The sequence below is a fragment of the Alligator sinensis genome, unplaced genomic scaffold (assembly GCF_000455745.1).
Source record: "Alligator sinensis unplaced genomic scaffold, ASM45574v1 scaffold787_1, whole genome shotgun sequence".
NCBI classification, from domain to species: Eukaryota; Metazoa; Chordata; order Crocodylia; family Alligatoridae; genus Alligator; species Alligator sinensis.
Genome location: NW_005841911.1, coordinates 3,118,162 through 3,139,594, shown reverse-complemented (window position 1 = coordinate 3,139,594; position 21,433 = coordinate 3,118,162). Strand labels below are relative to the sequence as shown.

General features: G+C 44.2%; 1 protein-coding gene across 10 annotated transcripts in view; it reads right to left on the bottom strand.

The window, feature by feature from the left end:
- Nucleotides 1-21,433, bottom strand: part of LOC102371371 (multiple epidermal growth factor-like domains protein 6) — a 316,432-nt gene that overhangs the window by 43,813 nt on the left and 251,186 nt on the right. For 9 of the 10 annotated variants that reach the window (XR_003092868.1, XM_014517486.2, XM_025198034.1 and 6 more), the window contains 5 exons: nt 20,906-21,031; nt 19,260-19,391; nt 16,099-16,227; nt 11,662-11,793; nt 3,229-3,357 (listed from right to left, as the gene is read on the bottom strand). Coding sequence is in view for 9 of the 10 variants with exons in the window: in XM_014517486.2 (XP_014372972.2) it covers nt 3,229-3,357; nt 11,662-11,793; nt 16,099-16,227; nt 19,260-19,391; nt 20,906-21,031 (648 nt within the window). In the remaining variant the exon portion in view is untranslated. The remainder of the gene's footprint in view (nt 1-3,228; nt 3,358-11,661; nt 11,794-16,098; nt 16,228-19,259; nt 19,392-20,905; nt 21,032-21,433) is intronic. The other variant, XM_025198038.1, reaches the window with a different exon arrangement.

Genomic DNA, 21,433 nt, shown 5'->3' with positions numbered 1-21,433 from the left:
ACACCAAAAATTAGCCCTGTTGAACACACAAGGCAATGTAGAGATTTTTATGTTGGGTTTTGCAGTGACTAGATCTCAGCGGGTCACCCCTGAGAGTACAGGGTTTCTATTCAGAACATGGCAGAACCTCTTTGTTCTATTTACGTCTTGCTGTGTAAGATTGTACAAATACCATCATCATAGCCACCTGCTTGGATATATGTCAGGTTATGGGTAAAGAATAGCTGGTTTCAGCTGAACTTGAGAAAAACAAACACCATACTGAAGGGGAGCTATAATGCCGTCTCCTGTGGCTGATGGTGGATAGCCACAATCGGACAGTTCAGTCCAGTCAGAAGTGCTCCCAGGCTCTTCAGTGATGCTAAAGCAGTTTCTTTGAATAAGACTTTCTATTCTCTCAGGTTAGGCAACTCTGTCACATCCTGGCAGACAACCTGGCTTCAGTTACAGATGTCTTCATCACCTCCCTGCAAAACTAAAACGATGCGCTATAGTTTTTAACATTTCCATATAATATCATGCAAAATTCCATGTCTCAGGCTGTCTCTTCAAAATGCTCAGTGCCAGGGATCAGCATATCAGTAGGTTTGTTTCTTACAGTGAACTCAGGCTACGGCTCAGGCACTGCACCTGACTTGTGTCCACCGCATAAATAAAACTCATTCATTCAAGTGACATGATAATTTTCACTCAAACGGCTGGGCCCATTAGGGAATCCAGCTATAGATCAAGCTACTGCAAAGCATCTGCAGCTAGCATGACCATTCTGGAATACAAAGAAGGACTAGCTCCACTCACATGCCATTGGTACTCTAACACCTTCCTACAATTCCCCTATGTCCCCATCAAGATGGACCGGCTATCTCACAATTCACTGGGAAAGAATTCACCCTACAGTTCAGCTTACTGTAGCACAAAGAACCATGAAAAGTGTCCCCAGAAATCTTAGTGGCACACAAATGCCAGCACAGTGGACACAGTATTATTTTGTAGCATAATTGCCCTTTATGTATCGGCTAATTTAAGAAATGCCAGAAATAAGGTTGCCTGAGCTCTCCCCTGAGTGTAGAACCTTTAGATCCACTACACACACTTTTGCCACTTGAGCTAATTGATGACAGAGAAACTAATAGCAGCTTGAACGTGTCATCCTCTACGGGAACAGCACATAGGTGATGAGGAGACACAGGTAGGGTTCACAGATATTTGTTGACAGCAGAGAAATGATAAGACGTACAGTTCCAGGCACTGTGGCACGCTGGTGGGGAGTGTGTCCTAGTGGATATCAATTTCTGCCTGTCCCCACCAAGTTGGATCCTTCTACCCCATCTCTTTCAATCCCTCTCAAAACTAGTCCTGTCTTTCCCATTCATGTTTTTTTATTCCGATCCCATTCTTCTTATCCAACCACTAGGTGTTTTTCCTTCTCCATGTTTTTAATTCCTTGTTTAGCAAGTCCTACTCTCATTCTTCCACACTCTCTGCCCTATTCTCAGTCTTCCCTCAAGCTTCCTTGCTCAGTCGCTGTTTGGTGATGTTTATCAGACATTTAAGGCTGATGAAGAAACAGGAATCAGTGGAAATGGGAAAGAAAGGCACAGCTCAGCTGTGGGAGTGAAAAGAAAAATCAACATGTATTAAATGTAGTGACTTATCATGATTTGAAAGAGAGTCAGCTCTAAGGGGGAGTAAGTGCAATGGGCACTACTATACATCTTATTCAGATGAGATGCACTAACCTATCCTTGTGGTAGGTTCACATTAGTATGTTTGCCCAATATGGGCCATGTGTTTTATAGTCATGCTCAGCGTTTGCTACATTTAATCACCTTCACAGTTGGTTTTTATCACTGAGCACATACAGCTTTTCACAGCCTTTTAATGATGGGCAATGTATTTAAGGAGGTTTCCTTGTATGTGGATGCAAGACAAAGAACTTTTTTCTCCATATTGATTGGGGGAGGGGAGGACACACACATCTTATATTTGAGTAAATACAGTAATAAGTTTTTTTTCAGGCTTCCCAGTTGGCCAGTTTTATAGAGACCTAATAAGGAGGAATCTTTAGGGAAAATTAATCTGTTTTCACATTTGTTCATTCTGTAGTTGTTTCATGTAGATATGCTAGGATTCATTTATAAATGTTCACTGAACTATGGGTTTAAAAAGTTAAAAGAACAGATTTAAGGGGAAAAAAAAAGACTTTGGTAAGTTATTTTAAAAAGAGCCTCAGGAAAATAACAGAAATTATGTCATAAGGTTCACAAGCAGAACTCAGAAACTGAATGTATTTTTGCATGTCATGTTTCCTGGACAGAATGAAAAAATAAAATTATATATGCATTTTTTCCATAAGTAATGTATTGAGTATTTGACTCTGACAGTAGTACCAAAGTTACAAAAATGCCTTGATTTCCATTAGGGGGCACCACTTGCATGCAAGTGATATAATCTGTCTCTTTCAATGCACGTATTGTATTCTAAGCTAAGTGATATTTGTGTATGATAAACAAAATAATTACAGCTTTGGTAATAGTGACTGTTGGTTGTAAAATATATAATAAATAGTATTCAAATATTCCTGCAAAATGACTGATCCAATGTGTATTATTTCTGTTGTGCTCTAAACAGAATAGATTTTCTTTCATTCTCAGCATTGCTTGCAGTATGAAAGCAAAATCACAAGAAGATGCAGCAGATCAACTCAGGAATGGGGTATCTAAGAAATCCTGTCCAAAATAACTGTTCCTTCATTTTAACAAATTACCAGGTCATCACAGATGCATTGCTAGACTTTAATACTGTTAGGAAGTGAGACTTTAATACTGTTAGAAAACATGTTGCTTTAAGCCACCAGCTGGGTGAGAGTCATAGATCCAAGCACAAGGGGCTATTAAAGAATTCTAACTCATGTAGAACATCTTTTTTTCCCATTCTAGAGCAGTAAGACTTTGTTCACAAAGGCCTTGATTCAACAAGGTTTTTAAATCCCTACTTCATTCTAAAGCACATGAATTATCCCAGGATGCTAATGAGACTCAGAAATGTAATGCTTAGTTACCTTGCTAAACTAGTGTATACATCTACCAATAGTGAAATATAAATTCATATTTATAAACATATTTATATTTCACCATTCTGTTCAAGTTAGGCTCTGCCCATTAGGAACCTAGTTCTGGAGTGATCTGTGAGAAATGGCTGCTTCCATGTAAAAGGAAGAAAAAGTACCTTTTTCACAAAAAGTTCCTGTCCAGCCAGCCGCGCAAGTACAGGCTCCACTGACATGATCGCAGACAGCTCCATTCTTGCACTGACAGCTGTACTTACAGCTTGGCCCAAAGGTCCCATTGGGACATCCTGTGCAAAGACAACCGAAAGCAGGTGTTGGGTGGAATCAGGCATAGATCGGTGTAGCACAACCGCAGAACACAAGCCCATTTGAACTTTTCTGTTTGAAAATGGAGGATCAAGGCTTAACTCTCTACCCTGAAAGAGGTAATATTAGGCGTTACCTTTGAGAGATTGGCTCCTGTAGGAATTCAGGTGGCTGATTTTTTTTTGCGGGGGGGTGGTTAAAGGTGTATATTAGGAAAAATGGAAGATTTGCAGCACCGGAGATTGCATGGAAAAGCAATAGAGATTACAGTTGCGAGGAGCAGTTCTCAGATTCGTGACTGTTTACTTGCTACACATCAGTCTAGAATTGCTTATTTGCACAACTCCCCTCCCTGAACTTCACCTGCTGGGAAGTGATTGCTGAGAACTTCACCTGCTGGGATGGGATGGGGGCTGTGCAGGATTTCTAGAGTTGCCCTTAAGCTCCGATTCTCTCTCCCCTCCCACACACACACACAAGCACACACTTTTCCCCTTGCAATCCTGATTCACTAGTCAAACCAATGTAAATTTGACTGAATATTAAAGATGGGGACTTCCTTTGGGAAAGCTTCAAGCTAGAAGCTGCACACATCACTTACAGCCTCTGCTTTGAAAAATTCCAAATGAAACATTACATCTAGGGGAATGGCTTAGGGAGTTCTCTCTCTATTGCAGGTCATGCTAATTTTAAATGAATCCTACCAAGTCATTTACTATCTTAAGAAAACACAACTTCAGCATGCAAATTGTATTCTCCAGGACTACAGAAAAATCAATTAAAACAGGGTCAGTTGCCTTACTGGCATTAGACACATTTTGCAGAGCGATGGATGGCAGAGATGGCTTAGGATAGACACAACAGTGTAGGGCCTTTATACTGGTTGAAAGGTTCTGCTAATTTATTCCTAAACGTTTGTAGATCACTGCCAGATCTTTTTAAAAGGGGTGTATTCTAACATTTATATCTGCAGTCATTTTAAGCAACCTAGCAAGTATCAGAGCACACAAGAAACAACCATTCTTTACTCTTCTGTGAAATATGAAACACCATAACCAGAATAAAATATGCCTACATCCTGGTTACCACCAAACAACTTCAAGGTAAACAGACTATTCCAACTTTTCTCTGAGCCCAGCCTGCATAAAATTAACCATTCCAAACAGGAGATCTTACCACACCTTCAACTCCTCTATGAAATATGAACTTTCATTTCTGCCTAGGAGAACTTTTACAATCTTTTCTCCTATGCCTGAAGAAGGGCGTTGGTGCCTGAAAGCTTGCAATTAAAGACTTTTTTTTGCAAAAATCTTGTTGGTCTAATAAAAGATAGCACCTTTACCATGAGTTCTGATTCCAAGAAACAACATGCACTTTCATAGGTGATTCTGCATCTGGAGATATAATGGAATTGAAAAAGAAGCTATATGGTATTCTGGCTAGGCAAAATAATGGGCTCAATCGGTTCTTCAAGGGTTTCCATGATGTAAAGGGGATCTCCAGGTCACAGAGGATTAGGATGCAGCAATATACTATTCTATCCAAAGTCACCCCCATTTTTGGGGCATGGCTGGGCAAATCCTATGCATCAAATAATCCCCAGCTATCAGAACAGCCTCTTGGGATAGATGCAGCCCATTGTAAGGATTGTAGGGAATATAAAGGTGACTTGAATACACCTTTGCTCCCTCAGTTTCTGGTCTGTGGCTAAACACAGCTGGATGAGACCAAAGACTAGAGGTTTGTCTACATATAGGTTAGTCATATTATGTTTTATAGATCAAATTCAGCCCTGGCGCAAAATTTCATTACATACTACGGACTGCATTTGGTTCCATGTATCTGCTGCATTTTTCTCTATACATTTTTATAATTAGAAAACACATACAAGTCTACTTGTTTTTTAAAAGCTTGCACAGTCCTGTTCCTTATTCCTAAAACTGAAGTTTCAGAGCCAGACTCAGGCTGGGTATGCATGTAAAAACATATTTCAGATCCAAAGTAAGGGTTAACTCTTAAGTGATCACTACTGCAAAAATCCATGGGCTAGGGACAGAAGTTGCACATAAACCAGTTTAAGTGATAAGAAACTGGTTGAAATCTGTAACAGAACAGAAGTTCAGTGCACATAAACAGGTTTCAAAATAGCCAAAACTGGTTTAAGATAAACCTGGTTGAATGTAATATTAGACTTAACTGATTTGAGTCAAACCAGTTTATGAAACTTCTGTCCCAGACCTCTTCCTTGTTCAAGTTTATCACAGTCCTCCAGCATCCCAGCATGCTTTCCAGCCCTGTGCTGTGCTGTGCTGTGCTGCCTTCTCCAGCAGAGAAGGGTTGTGGGATGGAGCAAGCAAGGACTGTCCCATCCCTCTCCTCCCCTCCCCCAGGCAAACCCCAGCTCAGGGACAGCGGGTAAATTTCCCTTCCTCCAAGTACAGAGCTGCCCTGCTGAAAACTCACTGCTGGCTGCAACTGTGGACTACAAATCTCAGAGGCACCTGGAAGCAGGAAGAGGAAATGATGAGTAACACTTCACAGTCCTGCTGCTGTAAGTGTGGACTGCAAATCTCAGAGACCTCAGGGGCAGCAGGAAGAGGAAATGAACACACAGCCCATGCTGGATATGCCAGAGTGCGGTGCTCTAGCACCCCCCCAGCTTCTGGCTTGAGCCATTGCAGACTTGTGGCTGCATTTCCTGAATCAAAAGTGAATGCCTGTCCAGTTGTTTCTCAGTTTAATCTATGGAGCTTAGACTAACCCAGGGGTGGGCAAAATGTGGCCTGAGGGCTGGATACGGCCCGCCAGGCCATTCTATCCTACCCACGGGGCCCCTAAAAAATGTAGAAAATTAATATTTATCTGCCCCTGGCTGACTGTCATGTGACCCTCAATGGCTTACCAAAACTCAGTAAGTGGCCCTCCGCCTGAAATAATTGCCCACCCCTGGACTAACCTGCAAAGACTGAATCGATTCAGCCTTGGGCTTTTTGACTGTTTGTACTTAGCCATGGTGTTCACAATCAACAGGCTGTAAGTCTTTAGCCTGGGAGGATGTTTGGAAAGTGTTCTCTGGAGAGAGTGATTTTCAGGGGTGACTGCTGTCTCACATCCTAAAAAATATTTACCCCACCTTTGTCAGGGGCAGTTCTGCTGCAGTGGTAATGCACACCGAAGTAGATACCAAATGAAAAGGACCTCAATTGATTGTGATGTCCCAGACAGGCAGCAGGAGCAGATGAACTATCAGATGACAAAGAACTAGTCGAGGCAATATGAAGTTCTTGCAAAGCAGAGAGTGCTGGTATCATAAGATTCATGTAGCACTGACCATTAGATAATACGGGCTGTGGGTCCCTTACTGGATGGGGGAGGCAAGCTTGTGACAGACAATGCAGAAAAGGCTGATATACTCAATGCCTATTTTGCCTCAGTCTTCACAGGCTAGGTCAGCTCCCAGACTACTGCACCGGGCAGCACAGTTTGGGGAGGAGGGGAGCAGTCAACAGTGACAAAAGAACAGGTTAAGGACTACTTAGAAAAGCTAGACAGATACAAGCCTATGGGGCCAGACGGGTTGCACTTGAGGATGAGGGAGTTGGCTGACGTGACTGCAGAGTCACTAGTAATCATCTTTGAAAACTCATGGGGATCAGGAGAGGTCCTAGATGATTAGAAAAGGGCAAGCATAGGGCATACGTACACATGCATGCACCACAGCAGTGGGTGCTTTGAAAAGCACCTGGTGCTGCAGTGCACGCAGTTGTGTAAGTGGAGAAATATGCATCAGTGCACAGAAAATGGCAGCAGTGCTCTTTTGAACTAAAACACATTGGAGGTGCTTTATCTCAAAAGCACACCACTGCCATTTTCTGTGCGCTGATGCACATTTCACCACTTATACAACTGCATGCGATACAGCGCAGTGCGTGTCAACTCGTGTGTGGAGCAACTTGATTAATCAAGTCTGCTCTGACACGCCAGATCTCTGATGCAGTCCTGCACAAAAAATATATGCATCTAAATGCCCACAGTGCCCATATTTATGAAAGGAAAAATGAGGATCCAGGGAACTATAGACCAGTCAGCCTCACCTCAGTCCCTGGAAAAATCATGAAGCAGATCCTCAAGGAATCCATCTTAGAACACTTGGAGGAGACAAAGGTGATTAGGAACAATCAACATGAATTCACCGAGGGCAAATCATGCCCGATCAGCCTGATTGCCTTCTATGGTGAGATGACTGGTTCTGTGGATGAAGGGAGACCAGTGGATGTGGTATACCTCGATTTTAGCAAGGCTTTTGATAACATCCCACAACATCCTTGCAGGCAAGCTAAGGAAGTATGGGCTGGATGAATAGACTGTAAGGTGGACAGAAAAATGACTGGAGCATTGGGCTCCTAGGGTAGCAATCAATGGCTCAATGTTGGTATCAAGTGAAGTGCCCAAGGGGTCGGTCCTGGGGCTGGTTTTCTTCAATGTCTTCATCAACGACCTGGAAGATGGCATAGAGTGCACCCTCACCAAGTCTGCAAAGCTGGGGGGAGTAGTAGATATGCTGGAGGGTAGAGCTAGGATTCTGAGTGACCTAGATAAATTGGAGGATTGGGACAAAAGAATTCTTATGAGGTTCAACAAGGACAAATGCAAAGTCCTGCACGTAGGATGGAAGAATCCCATGCACCAGTACAGGCTGGGGGCTGGCTGGCTGGACAGCAGCTCTGAAGAAAAGGACCCAGGGGTTCAAGTGGACAATAAGCTGAATATGAGTCAGCAGTTTGCCCTTGTTGGCAAGAAGGCTATTGGCATACTAGGCGCATGTAGCAGTGGACATAGTCTTTCTGGACTTTAGGAAGGCCTTCGACACTGTCTCTCACCCCATTCTCATTAAAAAACTAGGGGACTGTAGCATCGACACCTACACAGTCAAATGGGTCACTAATTAGCTGGAGGGCTGCACCCAGAGAGTGGTGGTGGACAAGCCTTATTCGACCTGGAGGGATGTGGGCAGTGGGGTTCCCCAGGGCTCAGTCCTGGGGCCTGCACTGTTCAATATTTTCATCAGTGACTTGGACGAGGGGGTAAAAAGCACCCTGTTCAAATTTGCAGATGACACTAAGATGTGGGGTGAAGTGGGCACACTAGAAGGGAGGAATAGGCTGCAATCGGACATAGACAGGTTACAGGGGTGGGCGGATGAGAACAGGATGGGTTTCAACACTGACAAGTGCAAGGTACTGCACCTGGGGAGGAAGAACCAGCAGCATACCTACAGGCTGGGGAACTCCCTTCTCGTCAGTGCAGAGGCAAAAAGGGATCTTGGAGTCACTGATGCCAAAATGAACATGGGCCGACAGTGTGGGGAAGCAGTCAGGAAGGCCAACCGTACCTTGTCATGCATCCACAGATGCATCTCAAGCAGGTCCATGGAGGTGATCCTCCCCATCTATGCGACACTGGTCAGGCCGCAGTTGGAGTACTGCGTCCAGTTCTGGGCATTGCAATTCAGGAGGGATGTGGCCAACATGGAGAGGGTCCAGAGCAGGGCCACTCGCATGATCAGGGGGCAGCAGGGCAGGCCCTACGAGGAGAGGCTAAGGGACCTGAACCTGTTCAGCCTCCACAAGAGATGGGTGAGGGGGGATCTAGTGGCCTGTTACAAACTAGTCAGGGGGGACCAGCAGGCATTGGGGGAGTCCCTGTTCCCCCAAGCACTACCAGGAGTGACTAGAAATAACGGTCACAAGCTGGCAGAGGGTAGATTCAGGCTAGATATCAGGAGGCATTACTTCACTGTCAGGGCAGCTAGGATCTGGAAACAACTTCCAAGAGAAGTGGTGCAGGCTCCTACCCTGGGGGTCTTTAAAAGGAGGCTGGATGAACACCTGGTTGGGGTCGTCTGACCCCAGTACTCTTTCCTGCCATGACAGGGGGTCGGACTTGATGTTGTGCTTAGGTCCCTTCTGACCCTACCAACTATGAAACTATACTAGGCACTGGTAGGTATGTTGCCAGTAGGTCCAGGGAAGTGATTATTCCCCTCTGTTTAGCATTGGTGAGACCACATCTGGAGTGCTGTGTTCAGTTTTGGGCCCCCCACTACAGGAAGGATGTGGACAAATTGTAGAAAGTCCAGTGGGGGGAGACAAAAATGGTTGGGGGCTGGGGACATGACTTCTGAGGAAAGACTGAGGGAACTGGGCTTATTTAGCCTAGAGAAGAGAAGACTGAGAGGGGACTTAATACCAGCCTTCAGCTACCTGAAGGGGAGATCAAAAGAAGATGGAGCTAGATTCTTCTCAGTGGTGGCAGATGACAGAACAAGGAGCAATGGTCTCAAGTTACAGCAAGGGAAGTTTAGATTAGATATTAGGAAGAATTTGCTCATGGAGAGGGGGGTGAAACACTGGAACAGGCTACCCAGAAAGCTGGTGAAATCTCCATCCTTGGAGGTTTTTAAGACCTGGCTAGACCAAGATTTGGCTGGGATGATCTAGTTGGGGATGGTCCTGCTTTGAGCAGGGGGGTAGACTAGATAACCTCCCCGCCAACCCTAATTTTCTATGATTCTAGGTGCTTAACATATATAAGAATAGTCTTATGATAAAAGTGGAGGAAAGCAGCCTACCAAAAATTCATTACTTGTGTTTAGAGCTGCACAATGAACACTGGTGAGGCCCACATGAATCCTGCTCTAAGTACTTCTGGAAATAACATAGAGCTGTAATAAACTACAGAAGCCTATGAAAGCAGACCTAGAATTTATTCCAGCAAAAGGGGTTTATTTTTCCTCTCTACTTTCCACTTAATAAAATGAGTCAGTATCTGGATTTATGGAGTAAAAGAGTCTGGGGCAGAAAACCTGAGGTTGCCTAACAGCATATTATCTTTAACAGTACAGGCTATATAATCATTTCTGCATATTTTCTCCCCATAGTAGAACAGAGCTTTCTACTCTTGAATGTGTGCAGGAATCTTTTATATTTCACCGATTTGGATAAATACCAAGAGATTATTTTAAAATCTATACTGTATAAAATCAAAATGGCTCCCCTTTCTCTTTTGCCCTTGATTTCAATCTGCTGGGATAAGTCACTATGATATTGCTAGTACAGTTCATTGTTTTAACTATGGTTCTCACCCCCTGCCTTCAACTTGCAGCCATGCCTCTCAGCGATGTGTCCTATGTATCATTTTGATGTCACACATCAATGCAAGAAGCAAGGGAGTCAGGGATCTCTCATGACTGCACATGAATGAAGATTAATGGCCCTTCATGCTATCTACAGTTACTGACAGTTTTATTCCCATCGTGCAGGGATGCCGTCTGTGGAATCTAGAAGTTGGTGTGTGGATTTAGGATGCATCTCTTCTTCCTCCCTACATCATGTAAACAGTTGGTAGCAATCAACTGTGCATGGAGTTCCCCATAGTTTACTTTTCCATTGCTATGTCTAGGTCATCACAATAAAATTTTCCAAGTTTGAGAATTTTTAGTGTCCTGCCAACATGGTTTCCAAGGTTTTAGAAGAGAAAACTACTGGAAACTCTTGAAGATTTAATCCTCTCTTTCCCATTTTTCCCCTTTCTCTTCCTCTTCTGGTTTTGTTTTTTGTTTTCGGTCCTTCTTGTTATTCCCTTCCTTCTACATGAGTCAACTAATGAATAAAGAAATACAGTCTAAGGAACTGGTCAGCAAGTCTTTGGCATCAGATAATTTTAGGATATTTGTACTGAATTTACATGGTAAGATAGTGTGACCTGATTTTCTCAAGAGGCACAAAGGAATCTGTCCTCTGTACAATACTGCACATCGTATTATCAGTCTACAGAGGGGATTCCATTAGGTAGGAGGGGATTAGTATCAGTTGTGGGCAATAATGAAGTCAGGACATCAGGATTCCTGCATTTGCTTTCATATACATGATCGTAAATGGAGGTTAGGAAGAAAAGTCATTAGTGTGGATAAAATTAAGTGAGATGAGAAGTCTTATACAAGGGAACAAAGATACATATATATGGCAATTCTACACCCTAGCATGAAGTTGTAATTGCCCAAGTAGCAGTTTAATCCAAAAACAATTCTGAGAATAACTCTCCTGGAATCCAAATGATTAGTTAAGCTGTCTAGCACTCCTGAAATTTGAGCCCCTTGCAAAGTAGAGTTTTCCACACACTGAAGAATATACAGCTTGGATACCTTTCTGAAAATAATCAAAAGGAAAAACAATTTCCGCTCTCCGAGCCTGCAAATTCCCCACTTTGACTTGGTTGCAGCTTACTTTGTTCACAGTGTTTCCCGCTGTATCCTGGTTCACAGAAACAAACCCCAGTGACTGGGTCACAGCTACCATCACTGTTACTACAGACACATGCATTTTCACAGTGCTGTCCCCAGTGGCCGGTGTCACAAGCTGCAAAACAACATAACATATACACGAGAGTGAACTTCACACATGAGATAATAGGAGAGTTTGCATTCAGACAGAGGAATATGAAAATACATACACTGGCCATGTTTACCAACTTGGATGCTTCAATTTAGACCTGTTAGGCCAGATCCTCAGGTGTGATAAACTGGAACAACTCCACTGAAATAAATGGAATTATGCTGATTTACACCAGCTGAGAAAATGGATCACAAACAGATAAAGGCACCTACATAAATGTAGTTTAATAATCAAAAGTGCTGAGTACTCACAAATATTTACCTTCCTGGAGAGTAAATACCAAGTATTAAAGGGCTCTAACGTAGTAGAAAGAGGTGTAACAAGAATCAATGGCTGGAAGGTAAAACAAGACTATTTTAAATTACAAATAAAGCACAACTTTTTAAAAGCGAGAGTGATTAACTGGGAAATTCTTCATTACCTGAAGGCCTCAGATAAGGCCGAATGTCTTTCAGAAAGATATCCTATAGTTGAATATAGGGGCCTTGTTAAAAGATAATTTTGGATAGCTCCAGGAGCTCTTAACTCCTGGTTTGTCCACACTTTAACAACTTAAGTGGTTTTAAGCATTTGTTATGCAGCTAAAATTTATGCCGCTCCAGGGCAGTATTATGTTTGATCTGTACTAGCCAGCTCCTGTTCCATTAAGATGTGGCCACTCCCCACAGATGTGCTGCCCAAGTTGAAGTCCTCCAGTATCCCAGGATCTCTCACACTGCCCTTAGAAAAAGGAATAGAAACCTGTCCTGGCTCACCAGCCCCCTAGTGGCAACTCACAGCTACAGCTCCTAGTCCTGCCCCTGCTCCCCAGGCCTCTAGTGGCAAGTCCCAGCTGTGCAGGTGCGGGACAGTCAGAGAAGTGTGACTGCTCCAAACGTCAAGCTAGTGCTACCACCAATCAACATTTGTGCGGCTCACAGTATAAGGTGTAACAAGGCCCCAAGTTACTGAGTTGAATAGAAGGTAAAAACAAATGAAATGTTATGGCTTCTGCTATGTAGGAGGTCTGAGCAAATGAATAGGTCCTCTTTCTGGCCCTAGAAATATGTGAATCTATGGATTCCATACAAAGTCAAAATCTGGTCTTATTTGGGTGACTCTGGTCTTATTTACGTTCCTAATCTTGCATACTTGTGTTTGTAAATTTTAGGCAGTGTTATTATATTACATACAGATTATTTATTTCTGTGCACCAAGACATTTTTCATTTTAGTAGAAATTTTTCATTTTTGCAAAAATATTACTGGAGAAAAGCCACATGTTCTTATTTTCCATTTGTGTTTTCCTCAACAGAACAAAAAGGGTTTGGTTTTGTTTTGTTTTGTTTTTTAAAAAAAGGATAGTTGCCTTCTCCTGAAAGGAAACAAGAATTTTTGGAAATATTTATCTAAAGGATTTTCTGCCAAAAAAAAGAAAAGAAAATCCCTAGAGTATTTTACATTGAAAGAAAAATATTTTTTCTTTTGAAATTTGTCATGAAACTTGTTTTATCATAAAGAAGGTACACTCAGAAAAGAAGGTACAATCCAATTTGGGTACAAGTATTTATATTGTCTTTCAGACTTTCAACAATTAAACAGTGATTTTTTTCCCTAAATTCCTGGGAAAATTTCAAAATTCCTCCAAATTTCACTCTCTATGGAAGCCATATTGTCAATATTTGCCAGAACAGGTGGGGGAAAAATATCACCTTTTGCTTTTAGAAAGGTTCTGGATTTTTCCCCAAGCCAGAAGAAAAATGATAAACATTTACAAATTGAAAAGAAAAATTTTCCACAAATTTTCCTTCTCGTGGTCAAAAGGCGTGTCTTTTGCAAGTGGAAGTAGAAGGAGATTTGCTATAGTCTGTTACCAGTCTGCTCTAACTCCAAAATTCACATAATCCTTATACAGTCATTCAGACATGGCACATCTATATGTGCTATTAACAGGCAGCAATACACTCCAGTGCATATCATTCTGGAGTTTATTGCTCCCAGATTACCAGTTTGAATGTGTACCAGGACTGGAGCATGCTATACTGGGTCAGAGCAGCCCCAGCTGGCAGGGGGCCCAGAGGTCAGCTTGCCAGCCCAGAGCTGCTCCTGCCCAGCTCAACATGCTGCAGAGGAGCTGACTGGGGCGTGAGGGTGCTTTTTGGCAGGCAGCCCTTACATTGAAGCACCCTCGTGCCCCTGCCAGCTAGGTCAGCATCTACGTTTTATGCTGTGCATAAAAACCCCCCTCAGTAAATACTTGTACTTATCCTGCTGCTGAGTTTATTAGTTTACTGCGGTCTAACAGGGCTGCACATGTAGATACTGAGATGTTTACTGCAGAGCTAATTAGTAGGGGTGTGCAAAACGGGCCCTATTCAATTTGGGTTCAGCCTGACTCAGGGACAGTGATTCGATTCATTGATTCGGATCACTGTCCCTGATTCGATTTGACTGAAACCGAATCTGATGAGTCAATGCTGATTTGGTGAATCAGCGATTCGACACAGGCACAGCTTTAAAAGTTTTTTCTACATACCTTGAGGTAGCAGGGGCTCGTGATCGCTGCAGTGCTGGGGTGGATGGAGCGTCCCACAGCACTGCGGCGGGCTCTCCAGCGTGCTCGGCAGTGAACCCAGAAGTGGACTGGAAGTATTTCTGGTCCACTTCCAGGTCTGCTGGGGAGCATGCTGCCCCCCCTCTCCCAGCTTGGTGATCAGCCACAGGGGGACCCCAGGTGCACCCCCAGACCCAGGAGGCACCAGTCGCCGAGCTGGGGGGCATGGGCCCCCCCCCAGCACGCTCCCCAGTAGATCCGGAAGTGCTTCTGGTCCACTTCTGGGTCTGCTGCCGAGCACACTGGGGATCCCCTGTGCTTCTGTGGGACACTGCATCTGCCCCAGCACCACAGCGTTCACAGCCCCTGCCATCTAGAGGTATGTAGAAAAAACATTTAAAGCTGTGTCTATGTCCGTATCACTGAATCTATCTGAATCTCTCTGGATTGATTTGGAGGGTTCCAGTTCAATTCAGAGAGATTAAAGGGTCCTCTGATTCAATTCAGATTTGAGGATTTGGCCACTGACTTGGGCCAAATCTCCGCTGAATCAAATATGGGGCTGATGCTTTGCACAGCCCTACTAATGATGCAGCTCCTCAGTAAACATCTCATGTAGATGGGCTCACTGTCTACCAATCTGCTCCATGAACTTACCACGATGTTGATAAAAGTGAATAACAACACCCCACTTAGTAATATATTACTTCAGCAAGACATTTGGTAACATCCTTTGGCTCCTATGTTTGATACCTTAAATGAACTACCTTGATAGCAGAGCTGGGCTTAGCATTTTGGAGGGCAGCTTGTGAACTACTTTGCCATTTCTCTTCCTCAATTACAACCAGCTTTTTCTAGCTGTGATCACACCATTCAGCCTGGGGATTGTGGACCGTTAGGTAAATGGACTCCTAAGATACACTCCAAATCTCACCAATATATTTTGTATTAAGAATATATCTGTTAGTGGAAGCTTTAGATTCACCTAAATCCTTAGGTCGGATACCTGGGGTCCAGAAGCCTGTTTTCAGGCTTCCTAACTTGCATTAGTTTATGTTTACAACACTGTATTCACAAAAAGAAGGGTTTGTTTGCTTGTTGGGTTTTTGAATGAGGGATAAAGATTTAGAAGGAGGAGAGTTAACAAGGGAAACAGCAGATTGTTAGACAGGACTGTATAAATGCTATAAAAAAGGACAACATCTATTTCCTTCTCTAGTATCAATGTGGAGAACAACAATGAAGTGAATGGCAAGATAATTGAGTGGAACTGGGAAAAGAATTTCACTCAGATTCACAAGTTAAGGAGTGACATTATACCGCAAGACCACATGTGTCACTCAATTCTTGAGATAAATCTTCCCCAAACAAAGTGAAAGATTGAGAATTAATCTTAAAACTAAACTGTTGAACATGACAAAGAATACTGGCTGTCAGTCAAAATGCTGATGGCACAGACAGTCTTGGGCAAATGGATGCATAGTGTTGAAATAACTGCTTATATCAACATTTTGTGCTTCATACTCATCCTTTTCAATAATATGAACATAAATAATTAAGGATTAATACCCCCTGGGCTGTATAATACCATAAAGACATGATTTCAAAAGCAATAAGATTAGCAAAAGGATATTAAATAGTTTAATAGCCGAAGAATAAACTGAACCGACTCCTCTGATTTTCAGTTAAGTTTCTGAGAGAGAGCACATAAGATCAGTGAAAAAATGTTTGACTTACAACGTTTGCAGTCATAGCCAGTCCAGCCAGGGGGACACGTACACTCTCCAGTAACATGGTGACATTGAGCATTGATATTACAGCTACACTGCAACAAACAATTTTGCCCATAGTAACCATAGGGGCAGGCTGAAAACAGAGAGACAGACAGTGTTTTTTACTTATGCATTAACTCAAGCATTTCATTTCAAATAAGGGAGTCATAGCTTAACTTGTCCTTCCACCTCTTGAAATGTATTAATTAAACAAGGGAAACAGAAATCAAAGTGATTGAACTATTTGCATTACACATGGTAAGGGGGGAAAAAGCAAATCCTGTAAGTTGTTGTCAACCAGCTTTGGAGTTGTGCCTGATTTACATTGCACAAAAAGAATAGCGCTTAGCGCAATTCCAAGACACACAGAACTCCAGACTCATTTGACTGAAACCTGAGTTAGAAGTTGACCACTAAGTGTACATGCTTCACTTCTCATCGAGCTGAGGGAGGGGAGAGGGGGACATGGCCAGGCGCCAGCAGGCCTGAGTAAAACCGAGGAGGGGTTTAAATCCCCACATTGGCCGGGGGGTTGGGGGGGGGGGGCGGGAGAAAGTGTGGCCAGACAGGGGCATGGTGGGACCCCCATGTTGGGGGAGAAGGAGGAGGAGGAGGAGGAGAGCCTTGCCTGCCGCAGAGGTTCCCCGACAGCCGGGAGCAATCTGGCCACACAGCTCAGCTGCCCAACTTCAGAGGGGGACTCTTCCTCCTCCTCCTCCTCCTCCTCTGCCATCACCATGGGGCAGGGAAGGGGGCTCTGTGCAGTGCTGGAAGGAGACTATTCCCCCTCTCCCATGCTGCTTCGGGCTGTGGAAGGGAGCTCTGTGTGGTGCTGGATGGGGACTCTTCCTCCTCCTCCCCTCCTCCCCACAGCTGCCACAGAGCGGGGAGGGGCTGCTCAGCCTGGCCTAGCCTGAGCTGCAGACACTGAGCTGTGGATGCTGGGGAGGGCCCCCCTCCCCACCCTGCAGGGAAAGTGTCCCCCTCCAGCACTGCACAGAACCCCCTTCTCTGCCCCGTGGCAGTGGGGCAGAGGGAAGAAGGAGAGGGAAGAGTCCCCCTCCCGGGCTGGACAGCACCGCACAGAGCCCCCCCTCCCCACCTGGCAGCAACGAGAGGGGGTGAGGAGGGAAGGAGGGGGAAGAGCCCCTCTCCCTGTCCCATGATGGGTGGGGGAGGAGGAGATGGAAAGTCCCCCTCCGGGGCCAGGCAGTGCCACACACAGTTCCCCATCACCCCACGGCGGCAGAGAGGAGAAGGGGAAGGAGGAGGGGGAAAAGTCCCTTTCCAGCACTGCACAGAGGCCCCCTGCCAACCCCTGTGGTGAGGAGGGGCAGAAATAGGGGGAAAAGTCCTCCTCTAGGGCTGGGCAGCACCTCACAGAGCTCCCTCCCTGCCCTGCAGTGGTGGGGTGGGGTGCTCCACTGCAGTTTCAGTCCCCCAGTGGGGGGGAGGTAAAATTAACCTCTTCCCTGCCCCCTTAGCCTTAATGGGGCCATGTTGGAGGGCTGTGGTCCCTGCCGGTGGGACAGGAAAGGGGGGGGCAATACACCCCATCCTGGGCACCCTGATGGAAGCTGCTACCCCTCCCTCTCCCCTCGCTGCTCCAGCAACAAAGGTGGGGGCATGGCCCCATCAAGGTGAAGGGAGCAGGGGGAGGGTTAATTTCTCCCTCTGTTGCTTCTGCCCCAGGGAACACTGTCTGCCAGTCCCAGCTGCTGCCTCTGTCTCAGCCTCTCACCCGCACACAGGCATACCTCGCTATAGAGGAGGGGAGGGGGAGAAGGGAAGGAGGGAAGAATTAACCCCCTCCGTGTCAACTTTGCCTTAACAGTGCCATGCTGGGATGTGTCTGTCCAGTCCCCACCCCTGCTTGGGCTAGAGAGCAGAGGGGTGGGGCCAGCCCTGCTCTCTTGAGCAGAGAGCACAGCCCAGGGCTGCAGAGCATGCTGGGATGCTGGAGGACTCTGATTTAACTTAAACCAGGAAGGAGCCTGGCACAGAAGTTGCATAAACCAGTTTGACCCAAATCAGTTAAGTCTGATACTACATTTAACCAGGTTTATCTTAAACTAGTTCTGGCTATTTTGAAACTGGTTTATGTGCACTGAACTTATGTTCTGTTATAGGTTTAAACCTGTTTCTGATCACTTAAACTGGCTTATGTGTAACTTCTGTCCCTAGCCTTGTTTGGTGCCAGTTCTTGCCTCTGATAGATCCCCAAGAGGGAAGGGTAGAGTTGCAGCTTACAGACTAACTAAATCAGATACATAAGCTTTTGTAAGCAACAGCTTACTTCATCAGATGCTAATAAGGGACTGCAGAGAGCAGAGCTCTTAAACAGAAAGCGGTAATTTGAATAGGGAAGGGGGAGGAGCAGGGCCATCCCCGGGGGCAGCGAGCTGGGGTGACCACCCCAGGCCTTGCACTTTGTGGGGCCCCATGGAGTCAGGCGGAGCAGTGGCAGTGTGGAGCTGGACAAAGTGGTGGCCCCACATCCAGCTGCTAGCTACCCGCCCCCCTGGCCGCTGACGCCGCCACTGCCAATGGTGGTGGCAGCTTCTTCGGGTCCAGGGCTGTGAGATCAGAGTGCAAGTGGGGCCCTGCATGGGCTGATTTGCCCCAGGCCCCGCACCCTGCTTGGGTCAGCTCTGGCTGAGAGAGACCAGGTGGGTAGAAGAGAGGAAAACAAAGCAGGAAACCCATTAAGGGATAAATGTTTTATAAAAACTAATCCATGGAATGGGATAAGAATTCATCATCTCAGTTTTAACTATACTTGTAAACTGTTGCCAGTTTAAACCTGCATTTGAATCAATGACCCAGACTAAAAAATGTACTAAACATTTTGCCAGTCAGTAGCAACTGCTATACACTCACTGAAGCAGTTTTACCATCATTTTTGAGTAGCTGTTTCCATTCTTGGTAATCTCTTAGACAAACACTATAAATCCATTGGAGTCATATCTTAAACATCAAAAGAATTAAAAAGTTTCAAATGCCTCAAAATATTTATTAACATATCCTCATATAGCAAATGGCTCATAAAATAACAAGAAAGTAAAAATCATTTTTTTTCTTTATCAGCTTTTTCTTTTTATTGACCAAGACAGTTTGATGGCTTACGCGCAGAGCAGGATTTGCCAGTGTATCCCAGTGGACAGTCACAGATTCCAGTCTCCCTGTTGCACTGACCTCCGTTCTCACAGGACTCACAGAAGAACTGACAACCTACTCCCCACAAACCTTCTGGGCAATCTATACAAAAAGAAAAGCACAAAACAAACATTTTATTTCTCAAGATAATTATAAACCTATACTGTTACTTAAGGGAGTTAAGTAAAACAAAGTTGAGCTGCTAAGAGAACCCTAGGGTTATCTCTCTAGATCTGTAGCACTTTCATAAGAACCCCCCTCCCCCCACTCCACCCCTCCAAAAAAATCATCCTAATATTGTACTGCAGCATTTTAGGAAAACACTTAAACATAGAAGATAAAGGCTGTTGGCCAATTCCCAGCACAAAGGACCTGTGCGTTGAAGGTGTTTTTCAGTACAGTAAAACTGAGAAAGGCTTGGATGTATCTGAAAAGTAATTTACTTAATACATACAAGAAGAAACAGGATCTGAAATAGAAGAGAGTTTTGGGGCAGGAGGTTCAGGATAAATACAGGCAGAGAAGCAGTCACGTATTTAGGAACTATACACTTCACTTCCAGTAGAAATGGGAACAGAACAGAAGGAAAGGAGCTAGATACCGATGTTGGCATCAGGGAGATTTGGGAGTCTGGTTTAGGCTTATTTTCTCTTGCCCTTGGGCAATCTTCTAAAGATGTACCTTCTCCTTCAGGGAATGTTTGTCAAGTTTGAGGAATTCAGACAGGATCACACCTAGCCTAAAATTTCATATATTGTCAATGTGAAGTAGGTCATCAGAAAATGAGAAATGAAATATTTGTGCAAAAGAGTATAGCAGCAATTCACTATATTTTCCTATGGAGCTTTCCATGTAAAAATGGTTTATAAATATTATTGACACTGTAATAGAGTGGGAGTGTTCTTGTAGCCAGGATGGTCCAGGGAATACCATACACTAATCTACCTGTATAGTTGGTTAAATAAATAATATTACCAAACAAACTGTGCTTTGAAAATATTGGTGAGGCAAAGAGTCAGTAGCCACAACTGGCTTCCCATTGGATTGATGTTCCTGATCACCAGAGCAACAGTAGAAACTGCAACAACAAGGTTTCTGGGGGCAGCAACCCAAAGATCCTTCCCCATCCTTCCACCTTGTTTCTACTGTTGATATAATTATTGCTCCTTCTTCCCTTTGTTTTGGCTCCCTCACTAGCTGACTACATTTTCCCCTGTTTTCCTCACTACTTTCACTTGACATTTCCCCCTGACTGCATATAAGGCACTCTGCACTCAGCAGCTCAGATCTGCTGACAGGCTTGAATTCACCTTAAATCTTAAGCCTACTACAGCTACCGAAATGTCCCTCTCTCATACCAACCTTGCTCATGATATAATCACCATTGCCACTGGCAAGCCTGTTGGCAGTCCTAGCAGAGGTATAATGGAGCTAATGAGCAGGGTGAGTAAATTATAGTCCGTTGTCCACAAAGGAGGCCTGGATGAAGTGCTAAGACTGCTGTACTTCCTCTCTAAATAGAGACTGTTTCCTTGCATCCAGTTTATGGGCCACAGAATAACATAACTTTCTGCACAGACAGAGTAAGACTTGCTCTGGCAAAACATCAAGCATACCTTGACCACAGGCAGGTCCAGTTTTTCCAGCTGGACAAAGGCATCGCCCAGTCTCTGGATTGCATGACGCTCCTCCACAGCTACAGCTTTGCCTGCAGTTCACACCAAACTTCCCTGAGTTGCAAGCTGTTCAAAAGAGGTGGACTGGGGTTATTGGAAGAAAGCATTCTTTTGAGATATGAGATGGCATCAACACCAGTAACTTCAAAATAAGTAGGGCTGGGAGAAAGTGATCTATGCGAGTGTCATGTCTCAGTGATTTGTGATCTTTAATTAACTGTGCAATAGAATTTTAGAAAACTGAGCCTGAAGCTTTAAAAGGAAACAGCTAGTTACTTGAACCAATAAATAGAATTATTAAGTATCCTCGATCTTTTATCCTGAGTTGAGATGGCAAGCAGAGTAATGCTGCACTTGCTTTCACTTGTCCATCTTTGGAAGTAGACAATATTAATGGAAAGAAAAATAGCCTTTTTTCCAGGGATTTAAATGAACTGTCAATATTATTTATCTTTCCAACTCACTTCC